This window comes from Anolis sagrei, chromosome 11 (genome assembly GCF_037176765.1).
Source record: "Anolis sagrei isolate rAnoSag1 chromosome 11, rAnoSag1.mat, whole genome shotgun sequence".
In the NCBI taxonomy this organism is placed as follows: domain Eukaryota; kingdom Metazoa; phylum Chordata; class Lepidosauria; order Squamata; family Dactyloidae; genus Anolis; species Anolis sagrei.
The window spans coordinates 28,881,268-28,895,024 of NC_090031.1; the positions used below are offsets into that span (position 1 = coordinate 28,881,268).

The following is a 13,757-nucleotide window of genomic DNA, read 5'->3' on the forward strand; positions in this document are numbered from 1 at the left end:
GTTGGAAGCCCTCCTCCAAAGTCTATCAAGTGCATCCCTCAATCAATCAATCAATTATAGAATTCCAGAGTTGGAAGGGGTCCCCAAAGGCCATCCAGTCCAACCCTCTATCCGTCCGTCCGTCCATCCATCTATCTATCTATAGATTATCTATCTATCTGTCTATCATACATAGAATTCCAGAGTTGGAAGGGGCCCCAAAGTCCATCAAGTGCATCCCTCAATCAATCGATCCATCCATCCATCAGTCAATCATAGAATTCCAGAGTTGGAAGGGGCCCCCAAAGGCCATCCAGTTGAACCCTCTAGCCATCCATCCATCATAGAATTCCAGAGCTGTAAGGGCCCCCCAAAAGCCATCTAGTGCAACTCTCTGTCTGCTTGTCTGCCTATCTATCGATCTGTCGAGCTATTGATCTAACAATCTATCTATCATAGAATTCCAGTTGGAAGGGGCCCTTAAAGGTCATCTAGTCCAACTCTCTGGAATTCTCAGATAGATTATTTATCATAGATTTCCAGAGTTGGAAGTCCCGTCCCCCCCACCACCACCACCAAGGCTATCTAGTCCAACTCCCTATCGATCTATCAATTAGTGTATATATAGAATTCCAGAGTTGGAAGGGGTCCCCAAAGGTCATCCAGTCCAACCCTCTATCCATCCATCCAACCCTCTATCTATCTATCTATCTATCTATCTATCTATCTATCTATCTATCTAATCTATCATAGAATTCCAGAGTTGGAAGGGGCCCCCAAAGGCCATCCAGTCCAACCCTCCATCCATCCATCCAACCCTCTATCTATCTATCTATCTATCTATCTATCTATCAATCATAGAATTCCAGAGTTGGAAGGGGTCCCCAAAGGCCATCCAGTCCAACACTCTATCCATCCAACTTCTCCTTCAAAGCCTCCAGAGAAAGAGACTCTGTATTACACACGAACCTTACTTACCTTCAAGAAGCGCTTCCTGGCGTTGAGATGGAGACTCTTTCCCTGCTGTTTGAATCCATGGCTCCGTTGTGTCTCAGTCTTTAGAGCAGCTGAAAACAAGTTTGCCTCCTCCTCAATGGGAAATTAGGTTAATTGTAATGATGGACAGCCCAGGTGTGCAAAAACATGGTTTTATTGAATATAACTATGTTTTTTTTAATAAGTCCTGTGTTTCATTCTAGTTGGGGTTTTAATTGACATGTTTTGCAATTTTCAGTTGTTTCAAGAAAGAAGAAGCAGGATAGTAATGTAATTCTATCTTCCAGAAAGTAGCTGGACTGGATGGCCTCTGAGGGTCCCTTCCAATTCTATGTGTCTAATAATAATAATAGATAATAATAGATAATAATATAGCAACCTAATATTATACTAATTCTACCTTCCTTTATGACAAAATGGGGTTAGACTGGATGGCCCTTGGGACCCCTTCCAATTATAAAAAAAGATAAAGGTTGTCCCCTGACATTAAGTCCAGTCATGTCTGACTCTGGGGTGTGGTGTTCATCTCCATTTCTAAGCTGAAGAGCTGGCGTTGTCTGTAGACACCTCCAAGGTCATGTGGCCGGCATGACTGCATGGAGCACCGTTACCTTCCCGCCGGAGCGGGACCTATTGATCTACTCACATTTGCATGTTTTCGAACTGCTAGGTTGGCAGAAGCTAGGGCTGACAGCGGAAGCTCACGCCACTCCCCGGAATCGAACCTGCAACCTTTCTATCAACAAGCTCAGCAGCTCAGCACTTTAACCAACTGCGTCACCGGGGGCTCCTCTTCCAACTATAGGAGTCTAATAATAATAATAATAATAATAATAATAATAATAGGAACATACCTTCCATCCCAACTCCCGCAAGAGCCCCAGAGCTCTGTACATTCCCCCTCAATATGTCAGTTAGTCTCGGAAGCCCTTCTCAAAGCGGCAACAGGAACGATGAGGGCAGTCCATTTCAACCCAAGGCCGCCATACGAAATGAATGCATTGTTTATTATTAAATACTGTACAAGCAATGAGTCCAGAGGCTGTTCCACTTCTCGCTTAATGCCAGTCCTAGCATGTTGTCCGACTGCTGGTTTTGGGGGCTCGCCTGGGATGGCTGTCTAGGGCGGAGGTTGCTCCATGAAGCGGCAGACGGCGGCCACAAAGTGCTGCGGCTGGTCGGCATGAACCCAATGCCCAGCATCAGGTATGTACTCAATCTCCGCCTCCGGGAAGAGCCTTTCAATATCGGGGAAATCCTCAGAGCTGCAAAGGGAGGAAACCATAAGAGCCTTGTCCACCGAAATTGCCATTAAACAGCCGCACACCATCTTGTATTGTTGGGACACGCTTGCCATGTCCCTCTTTTCCTCTATGGTCCAAAAAAAACAAAAACAAACCCAGGGTCTCTATCCAATCAGACACTGGAAGCAAAGAGAGCATTCAACAGGTTTATTTGGCCAAACCACCCTGTGGGATGAACAAGTGCCACACCAAAAACTGAGACTCAGCTTAATTTTGTAGTCAATCACTGAATAAATAGGATTAAAGTTTTCAATGAAAAACAAGGAAAAATAATAAATTTTGGGTGCTTAAAGGCATTTGATAACTTGGAATGTGAACTTCATATTGTCTGTAATAGAAAATATGGCTCTACATTGCAATTTCATGACCTGATGAAAACGATTGATAACATCATGCAAAAAAAAAAATCTTAACTCAATGGAGAATTGGCTGATATTTTTAAATAGTGAAAAGAAACAAGACATGGCAAAAACACCTTCCTTAACGAAAACTATGATATTAATGGGGTTAGCACCAGCTGACCAAAACATTAATGCACAGAGGATGGGAAGCAAATGAGATGAACTTAAGCTCAACACAGGAAGGCAAAGGTGGCTCGTACATAGCCGGAACTAAATCTCCTACAGGCACCTGAACTTGTTTGATCTTAAAATGAAACCGCTGGGAGAGGTCATCCGGAGTTTTGGAGTTAGGTGCCACCTCTATGCAGATGACACACAACTCTATTACTCATTTCCACCCAATTCCAAGGAGGCCTCCTGGGTCCTGGACGAGTGTCTGGCCGCTGTGTCTATCTGGATGAGGAGGAACAAGCTGAAGATCAATCCTGACAAGACAGAGGTTCTCCTGGTCGATCGTAAACCTGACCGGGGTATAGGGTGGCAACCTGTGTTGGACGGGGTTACACTCCCCCTGAAGTCACAGGTCCGCAGTTTGGGAGTCCTCTTGGATTCATCGCTTACACTTGAGGCTCAGGTGTCGGCGGTGTCTGGGAGGGCTTTTGCACAATTGAGACTTGTGAGCCAACTGCGACCGTACCTCGCAAAGGCTGATCTGGCCGGGGTGGTCCATGCCTTGGTCACCTCTAGATTGGACTACTGTAATGTGCTCTACGTGGGGCTGCCCTTGAAAACGGCCCGGAAATTTCAACTGGTCCAACGGGCAGCGGCCAGGATGTTAATTGGTGCTCCTTACAGAGAGAGGTCAACCCTCCTGTTCAAGGAGCTTTATTTATTTCAAAGTTTTATATACCGAGCTTCTCACCTCATAAGAGGGACTCAGCCCGGCTCCACTGGCTGCCGTTTATTTTCCGAGCCCAATTTAAGGTGCAGGTGCTTACCTACAAAGCCCTGAACGGTTTGGGACCATCCTACCTGCGTGACCGCATCTCCGTTTACGAACCCACACGCTCACTTCATTCATCTGGAGAGGCCCAGCTCGTGATCCGGCCTGCGTCGCAAGCGCATTTGGTGGGGACACGAAACAGGGCCTTTTCTGTGGTGGCCCCCCGACTCTGGAACACCTTCCCCAAAGATCTTAGACAGGCCCCTACATTGGCAGTCTTTAGAAAGAACTTGAAGACCTGGCTGTTCCGATGTGCCTTCCCAGAATAGGAAATCTCCAATACCAAGTCCCATAAGCACTTTATCAGAACTAAGATTGCTGCACACCGCACACTGCACTTGCCCTTATATACCACCTGTCACATCAGCACTTTTAATCCTGTACCCATTACTCTGGCCCGGCCCAGTTTTATTGTGTCTTAGTGTATTGTTTTATTGCTTGTTGTTTATAGTGCTTTAATTGTTTTTAATTTGCTTTCGGTTTTGTATTGTTATGTTGTGTAATGAGGCCTTGGCCTTTGTAAGCCGCATCGAGTCCTTCGGGAGATGCTAGCGGGGTACAAATAAAGTTAATAATAATAATAATAATAATAATAATAGCTAAGCAGGATCAATATTGGCTACGGCTTGGATAGGAGATCAATCACAAAGCTCAGTTCTGTAGACTATACTTCAAAGGAAGAAATGGGCAAGTCTGCCTCCAAGGATTCCTTGTCTAAAAGAGCACAGGTCAACAAGTTGCACTGGATTATTATGACCGCTCACCTGATGTAGGGGGACTTAGCACCACCGAGGAAAAGGACGGGCCCCAAGTAGGATGCCTGGAAGTCAGGGAGGTGCATGAGGCCATCCAGGTGACGGGAGACGGCATCCAGGTTGACCCGCCACACAATGCGGCCCTCAGACGAGACCAGGTTGGTGAGCAAGAACTGGAGAATGGGTGGATCCTATGTACAAAGAAAGAGATGCGGCAAGGATCCTTTAGGCTTTGTATAGAAACAAGGATTGGGGATAAAGCTTCATTAGAGACCCCTTTTCCCCGGCATAATAAGATTTCCCTTCCTTCTGAGGAGATCCCTCTCACTTCCAGCTGTCTCAGCCCCATTCTTCACTTTGTAAGTCAGACATTTCTAACTCGGGGATGGCTTGCATCTCACTTTGATCTCTGTGGCCTTCCTCTGAGGCTGAGAGTGGTGAAGAGATATAGGTTGGAACAGTGGTTCCCAACCTTTTTTTGACCAGGGACCACTTGACCAGGGACCACTCTGGTCAAAGTGGTCAAAAAAAGGTTGGGAACCACTGTTATGAATCAGTTTTTGGTGAACTTTAGATTCGGTTTAGTTATTTGGGGTGCTGATTCCGAAAATTGCATTGGATAGACAACATCAGTTCTAGTTTCTGATACCGGACATATGCCACCAAATAGTTGCCATCTGTTCACTCACAGAAAACCATATTTTAATATTTTTCTACAATAAACTATTTGCTAACATCCTGGACTCTTGTGTGGTGCAGTGGTCATAGGGGTTCCCAGGCCTGAGCTGTTCACCTGAATACAATGTTGCTCTCACAAAGGATTGTGCAAGCAGGCACCACTTTAAAAGACCCTAATCCCTCCCATAACATCATTTTGCACACACCTGCTTTTCCTCTCCTTATCTCTAATTCTCTGAGAAAAGCGAATCTGTCTTTGTTGCATGCCCTGTCTCGACAGTTCCAAGCACTAGACAAACATTTGTTTCCCACATTTCTCTCAGCCCACACTTTTGGCAGGTTCTCGTGAGAACTGATAATCGCTTTCTCAAGTCTTGTGGGAACTGCCAGGAGATTCCAAAACAACTCTCTCCGGGCCACATCTATCCTCCTCTAGGCCCTCTGAATCGATCCCTGCACCCCCTTCATCATCTTCTGAGCACTCGGAATCGGACCAGGCTACAACAGACCCACTGAGTGACCGTGGGACAGGTCATGTTCTCTCAGCTTTACCTGGATGGTATTCCGCAGCTGCTCCTGGGCCAGGCGGCGCGCTGTGGAGAGAGGGACGCCCTCAGGGAGCTCCACAGCCTTCAGGGCCTCCACCAGCGGATGGAACTTGGAGACAGCAGAGGGCCCCCTTGGACTGATGTCCACGCAGAGCAGGCGCTCCACCAGCTCTGGCTGCAGAAGGGAGAAGAGACACCGTCTCGCCTGAGTCTCTCATCAAGGAACTCTTCCCCTCAGCCTCAGGTTTGGCCTCTTAGCATATTTCCCGTCTCTACCTATCTATCTAGGATCTAGAATCTATCTATCTATCTATCTATCTATCTATCTATCCATCCATCCATCCATCCATCCATCCATCCATCCATCCTAGAATCCTGATTGGAAGGGATCCCAAGGGCCATCCAGCCCCACCCCCTTCTGCCAATATTGAACTATGGTTCCAATGCCAACCTCTTCCCCAGAGGGACCCGGGGCTCCCCGGGGGAAACTTACCCACCGCAGGGCCACAGCCATGGCTGTCCGGCCGCCCATGCTGTGGCCGACCAAGACGCAGCGCTCCAGGTGCAGCTGGAGCAGGAGGAGGTGCACGTCATCACTCATGGCCTCATAGGTCATCAGGGGGTGGTGGGGGCTGTCGCCGTGGTTGCGGGCATCCACTGTCAGCACCTGGAGGGCCAAGAGAGGGGTTGGACCAAAGCTGGAGGGACCCCAGAGGGCCATGCAGTCCAGCTCCCCTTGGCCAGGCAGGAAGGCACCCTCCAACCCCTCCCAACATATGAGCCTCCAGTCTCTGCTTATACAGGTGTCATAGAATCCTAGAGTTGGAAGGGACCCCAACGGCCATCCAGTCCAATTTCCTGTATGTTTTCATGCATATCAATCAATCTACCTACCTATCCATCCATCCACTTTCCTACCTACTTGCCCATCCATCCATCCATGTATCCTTCGCTCTGTCTATCTTTCTGTCATTCCCTCCTTCCACCTATCTATCTACCTACCTGACTATCTTTCCTTCCATCCTCCATCCATCTATCAATCCATCCATCTTTCCTTCTATCTGTCTATCTATCTATCCACCTACCTATCTTTCCTTTCTTTCTTCTATCTCTCTCTCTCTCTCTTCCTTTCTTCCTTCCTTCCTTCCTTCCATCCATCCATCTATCTTTCCTTTCATCTATCCAACCACCTACCAACCTTTCCATCCATCTATGTATTGTTTTCTCTCTCTGCATCTATCTATTTATCTATAATTCCCTCCTTCCACCTATCTACCTACCTATCCATTCTCCATCAACTGATCCATCCATCTATCATAGAATCCTATAGTTCCTGCACTCACCTTGCGCCCGCTCCGCCGCACAATCTCTTTGGCCAAAGAGGCAAAGTTGCCTTTGCTCCCGAAAAGCCCGTGGAGGAAAACAAGGGGTGGTTGCGTGGAGGCCCCATCAAAGACGCAATAAGAGACTGGCACCGGTCTGCAGGGAAGAGAGGGAAAGGAAGGAAGGAAGGTCAAGACACATCCCCAAGCATGTCCAATCTCCTGCCGGGAAAGAAGGGAGTTTTTCCCATTTCGCTTTGAGAAAATGCCTGCTCTATTCCAGCCTTTTACCTGCGGCTGAGACTTGTACTTTGAATCGGGTTTGCAGCAATGAAAGGAAGCAGAGGACAAAGGAAGGAGGAAGAGAGGGAATCTGGGACATTTGGGCAGCATTTGACATAGTGGAAAGGCAGGCTATTATTATTAGTATACTCTATTGTATATTATTATATAATTATAATACTATAATGACTACAATTATAAATTAGAATTTTATTTTTTTGCCGTATCAGGAGTGACTCCTGGTATGAGAGAATTGGCCGTCTGCAAGGATGTTGCCCAGGGGACGCCCGGATGATTTGATGTTTTTATCACCCTTGTGGGAGGCTTCTCTCATGTCCCCGCATGAGGAGCTGGAGCTGATAGAGGAAGCTCATCCGCCTCTCCCCGGATTCGAACCTGTGACCCACTGCGCCACCAGGGGCTCCATAAATTAGAATGAATATATTATATTATAAATAATTAATAATCATTAATATTTAATATATTATAATGGCATTAAATTTTAATTATAGTATTTTAGTTATTAACTATTGTGACAAATTATTTTATAAATATATTAAATAATCATTATTATTAATTGATATATTATAACTGTAGTAAATTATATGTATATTAATTATTAATTATTAACTATTATATTATAAATATTCTCTTTAATAATAATAACTAATAATATTTAATATAGTATTATAATTGTATTAAATTGCAATTAAATAATTAACTATTATTATATTACATATTATATTATAAATATTATAGTAAATACTAATTATTAATATTTATTTATTTATTTACCTTGCTTATATACCGCTGTTCTCAGCCCGAAGGCGACTCACAGCAGTTCACAACAAGAGACAGCAGAATTCAATGTTACAGTAATAATATTTGATATGTTATTATAATTGGAGTAAATTATAATTTTAATTAACTACTATATTACATATATTATAAATATTATACTAGATATTAATTATTAATAATAATAATTATTAACATTTGATATGATATACTATATTATAATTATATTATTATGAACTATTATTATGTTACATATTATAAGTCTTATATTAAATGTAAATAATTATTAATATTTGATATAATACTATAATTATATTACATTATAATTCTATCAGTTATTAATTATTATACTATATTACATATTATAGTATATTATAAATATTACACCAAAATTAATAATTGTTAATTACTAATAATAGTATAACACAATCATAATATATCAATTATTAATAAATATTTAGATTTAATATAATATACTTGTATTAAATTATATATTGTATTAAATTATAAATAACATAATTTAATATATTATACTTGTATTAAATTATAATCACATTAAGTAATATATCAATTAAGTAATATATCAATTATTAATAATTATTTAGATTTAATATACTATTATACTTGTATTAAATTAATTTTTATTAACTATTTTTATCTTCCATATAATATTAAAATATATCAAACATTATGAATATTTAATATATTAATTGTACTCAATTATAATTATATCAAATATTATTTATTAACTCTTATTATAAATGAATAATTATTATTAAAGCTGCGAATATGAAGAATGTATCCTGAGAATGCAGCAAAACTGTTAGAATTACATCACTTCCTGTCCGCTCTAGGCACCTTTCCCCCAATCTCTGTGGTCTATGCTTCCGGCTTGGCAACATCCGGGTAATTACCCGGCTGCAAAGCCTCAGCAACTAGGTCAGCTGCCGCACTGCATGCTGGGAAGACTTACGTTGCGGCCTGGTCGGCGAAGCTTCTCCTCGAGACTCGAGGACACCGAAGCGGGCAGCGAGGGAAGCCCAGAGCGCGGAGCATCACTGCGCAGGCGCCGCGGTCACCAAGGAGACGAAAAAGAAAAGCCTGGGCGCGGCTAGAGGCCTACTTCCGGTTCGGTTACTAGGCAGAGCGTTGATTGACACGCGCGCCGCTCCGCCTCTTCCGCTCCTGCTCTTTGGCGCCAGAAGGGCGTGACACGCATGCGCCACTAGGGGGCTCCCTCTCTCTTTCTCTGTGTCCTGTTCCAGAAGCATTCTCTCCTGACGTTTCACCCACATGTAAGGCAGGCATCCTCAGAGGTTGTGAGGTCTGTTCGAAACTAGGCAAGGGAGGTTTATATACCTGTGGAACTCTTGTCTGCTTGATTGGCATTAAATGGCCTTGCAGCTTCAAAGCCTGGCTGCTTCCTGCCTGGGGGAATCCTTTGTTGGCAGGTGGAAGAAAAGATTCTTGTCTGCTTGAGGCAGGCATGAATGTTGCCATTAGCCACCTTGATTAGCATTAAATGGCCTTGCAGCTTCAAAGCCTGGCTGCTTCCTGCCTGGGAATCCTTTGTTGGGAGGTGGGAGAAAGAACTCTTGTCTGCTTGAGGCAAGTGTGAATATTGTAATTAATCACCTTGATTAGTATTAAATGGCCTTGCAGCTTCAAAGCCTGGCTGCTTCCTGCCTGGGAATCTTTTGTTGGATTCTTGTCTGCTTGAGGCAAGTGTGAATGTTGCCATTGGCCACCTTGATCAGCATTAGTGGCCTTGCAGCTTCAAAGCCTGGCTGCTTCCTGCCTGGGAATCCTTTCTTGGAAGGTGGAAGAAAGGATTCTTGTCTGCTTGAGGCAAGTGTGAATGTTGCCATTGGCCATCTTCATTAGCATTTCACAGCCTAGCAGTTTCAAGATGTGGCTTCTTACTGCCTGAGGGAATCCTTTGTTGGGAGGTGATTAGCTAACCCTGATTGTTTCCCGTCTAGAATTCCCATGTTTTCTGAGTTTTGCTCTTTATTTACTATTAAAAATTTATAGTTTTGTTTTTTTAAAAAAAAAATACTGGGATCCAAATTGTGTTCATGTTCATGTTTTCCTCCTTTCTGTTGGCAGCCAGGATACTAACAGGAGCTGCAATCAGGGAGCATACAACTCCGCTGTTGTGTCAACTCCCTTGGCTGCCAGTTTGCAACCGGGCACAATTCAAAGTGTTGGCTTTAGCCTATACAGCCCTAAACCAGTGGTTCTCAACCTGAGGTCCCCGGATGTTTTTGGCCTACAACTGGGATTTCTGGGAGTTGAAGGCCAAACATATCTGGGGACCCCAGGTTGAGAACCACTGCCCTAAACGGTTCCGGCTCAGCTTATTTATCCAAACGCATCTCTCCCTATGAACCTTCCAGAAACTTGAGATCGTCTGAGAAGGCCCTGCTCTCGATTCCGCCTGCTTCACAAGCACGTTTGGCGGGATGAGAGACAGGGCCTTCTCTGTGGTAGCCCCTCAGCTGTGGAACTCTCTACCTAGGGATATTAGATCAGCCTCCTCCCTCCTTACCTTTCGGAAAAGAGTGAAAACCTGGCTCTTTCTGCAAGCGTTTGGAACCACAGCACGACTAGATAAATCGGAAAATGAACTAGGAACGGCTAAGATGATGGAACAGTTGAGGATTTGAAAAAGAAGATATAGGCTTTATTAATAATTCCCTATAAGCCTACCCTTGTGCCTCGCCGCCTCTGATTGGCTATTTATTCCCCACCTCCTCATTCCCATTGGCCCATCTTCATCCTCGCCGTCACTGATTGGCTAATCCTTCTCTTTTCCCCCCTCCTTTCTCCCTCCTCATGCCTATTGAGACTCACCGTCGCTGATTGGCCTTCATTTTCCCGCCCCTTCATTCCTATTGGTCTAACCTTGAGCCTCACCGTCCCTGATTGGCCTTTATTTCCCCTCCTCATTCCTATTGGCTTGCCTTGAGCCCCGCCGTCACTGACTTACCTTTATTTCCCCGCCTCCTCATTCCGATTGGCCCAACCTTGAGCCTCACCGTCCCTGATTGGCCTTTATTTCCCCGCCTCCTCGTTCCTATTGGTCTAATGGCCTTTATTTCCCCGCCCCTTCATTCCTATTGGTCTAACCTTGAGCCTCACCGTCGCTGACTTGCCTTATTTCCCCGCCTCTTCATTCCTCTTGAGCCTCACTGTCCCTCATTGGGTTTGTTTTCCCGCCTCCTCATTCCTATTGGCCCAACCTTGAGCCTTAACTCCCTTGATTGGCCTTTAATTCCCCGCCTCCTCATTCCTATTGGCTTGTCTTGAGCCTCGCCGTGGCTGATTTACCTTTATATCCCCGCCTCCTCATTCCGATTGGCCCACCCTTGAGCCTCGCCGTCCCTCATTGGTCAGTTTGTGATTGGTGGCTCCCCGCGACCAATGGGGTGTCGAGTTACCTCAGCGAGCGCCGGGGCTGCCTCAGAAGCGGCGAGGAGCCATGGCGGGAGGAAGCGTGCTGCTTTTGGCCGTGGCGTTCCTTTCCTTCCGGGGCCTGAGGGCGGAGGAGGGCCCGGAGGAGGCCGAAGCGCCTCGCTACCTCTCGGAAGCCGAGCTGGAGGCCTCCCTGCGGCGCCTGGCGGAGGAGGAGTCTCCCCCGGGCCTGGCGCGGCTCTTCTCCATCGGGCGCTCCTCCGAGGGCCGCGAGCTGTGGGTGCTCCGCCTCAGCGAGGGCCTCCCCGAAGGCGAGCCCGAGGGCGGGCCCCCCAAGGCGGGCAGGCCGCAGGTCAAGCTGGTGGCCAACATGCACGGCGACGAGGCCCTCGGCCGCGCCCTCCTGCCCCGCCTGGCCCGCCACTTGCTCCGCGGGTGGAAGGAGGGCCTCCCGCGCGCCCGCCGCCTCCTCGCCGGCACCGACCTCTTCCTCCTGCCCAGCCTCAACCCCGACGGCTTCGCCCGCGCCTCCCCGGGGCACTGCGAGGACCAGGCCGGGCGAGGGAGGGACAACGCCCGCGGGAAGGACCTCAACCGCGCCTTCCCCGACCAGTTCGCCACCGACGAGGAGCGCCTGCAGCAGCAGCGGGGACTCCAGGACGTCCCCGAAGTGCGAGCCCTCCTCCAGTGGATGCAGAGGAACCGGTGAGGGACACCCCCCCAAAGGGGGAGGGGCTTGGACCCCCGAAGAGGGGTGCTTTGTGTCTAGTGCAGCCCTCCCTCCAGGTGTTGTGGACTGCCACAAATGCACTTCCGGTTGGGAGCATGGATAAACAGGTGGGAGGGGCTTATCCATGTGGGCGGGGCCTGGCCTCTGGGGGAGGGGCCTTGACACACAAGTGGGAGGGGCTTGGACCCCGGAAGGAGGGCTGCTTTGTGTCTAGTACAGACTTCCCTCCAGGTGTTTTGGACTGCCACAAATGCACTTCCTGTTGGGAGCATGGATAAACAAGTGGGAGGAGCTTATCCGTGTGGGAGGGGCTAATGCTGGATGGGCGGGCATGGAGGCCTTGAAGGAGGGGTGCTATGTGTCTAGTGCAGCCCTCCCTCCAGGTGTTTTGGACTGCTACAAATGCACTTCCGGTTGGGAGCATGGATAAACAAGTGGGAGGGGCTTATCCATGTGGGCGGGGCCTGGCCTCTGGGGAGGGGCCTTAACACCCAAGTGGGAGGGGCTTGGACTCCTGAAGGAGGGGTGCTTTGTGTCCCTCCCTCCAGGTGTTGTGGACTGCCACAAATGCACTTCCGGTTGGGAGCATGGATAAACAAGTGGGAGGGGCTTATCCATGTGGGCGGAGCCTGGCCTCTGGGGAGGGGCCTTGACACCAAAGTGGGAGGGGCTTGGACCCCCTGAAGGAGGGTTGCATTGTGTCTAGTGCAGCCCTCCCTCCAGGTGTTTTGGACTGCCACAAATGCACTTCCGGTTGGAAGCATGGATAAACAGGTGGGAGGGGCTTATTCATGTGGGAGGGGCTAAGGCTGGATGGGCGGGGCATGGAGCCCCTGAAAGAGGGGTACATTGTGTCTAGTGCAGCCCCCCCTCCAGGTGTTTTGGACTTCAACTCCCACCAACACACTTCTGCTTTGAAGGAGCATTGGCACCTAGGTTGGAGGGGCTTGGACCCCCTGAAGGAGCGGTATATTGTGCCTAGTGCAGCCCTCCCTCCAGGTATTTTGGACTTCAATTCCCAGGAATACACTTCTGGTTGGGAGGAGCATTGACACCTATGTGGGAGTGGCTTAACCATGTGGGTGGGGCTGAGGCTGGCAGGTAGGGGCTTGGACCCCCTGAAGGAGGGGTACTTTGTGTCTAGTGCAGCCCTCCCTCCAGTTATTTTGGACTTCAGTTCCCAAGATTACACTTCTGGTTGGGAGGAGCATTGACACCCATGTGGGAGTGGTTTATCCATGTGGGTGTGGCTGAGGCTGGCTGGTAGGGACTTGGACCCCCTCAAGGAGGGGTACTTTGTGTCTTGTGCAGCCCTCCCGCCAGGTGTTTTGGACTTGAACTCCCACAATCACACTTCTGGATTGGGCAGGGCTTTGGCACCCAGGTGGGAGGGGTTTGTCCATGTGGGTGGGGCTGAAGCTGAGTAGGGGGCTTGGACTCCCTTGGAGAAGGAGTTGCTTCTTGGTGGGAGGTGCTTGGACCCCCCTGAAGGAGGGGTGCTTTGTGTCTAGTGCAGCCCTCCCACCAGATGTTTTGGACTTCAACTCCTACAATCACACTTCTGCTTTGGAGGAGCATTGGCGCCCAGGTGGGAGGGACTTGGA

The 13,757-nt window shown here is 47.6% G+C and overlaps 2 protein-coding genes across 2 annotated transcripts in view; one reads left to right on the top strand and one right to left on the bottom strand.

Annotated features, from left to right (window-relative positions):
• Positions 1–1,961: 1,961 nt before the first annotated feature.
• Positions 1,962–9,192, bottom strand: ABHD11 (abhydrolase domain containing 11). The gene is made up of 6 exons (XM_060756874.2): positions 8,980–9,192; positions 6,948–7,083; positions 6,098–6,271; positions 5,609–5,779; positions 4,388–4,569; positions 1,962–2,240 (listed from the first exon to the last, which is right to left on the bottom strand). The coding sequence occupies exons 1-6, from the start codon at positions 9,060–9,062 to the stop codon at positions 2,096–2,098; spliced, it is 891 nt and encodes a 296-aa protein (XP_060612857.2). The 5' UTR covers positions 9,063–9,192; the 3' UTR covers positions 1,962–2,095.
• Positions 9,193–11,449: 2,257 nt separating this feature from the next.
• CPD (carboxypeptidase D) overlaps positions 11,450–13,757 on the top strand; it is a 46,867-nt gene continuing 44,559 nt past the window's right edge. The window contains exon 1 of the mRNA XM_067472092.1: positions 11,450–12,128. Coding sequence (XP_067328193.1) covers positions 11,491–12,128 — 638 coding nt within the window. The 5' untranslated portion in view covers positions 11,450–11,490. The remainder of the gene's footprint in view (positions 12,129–13,757) is intronic.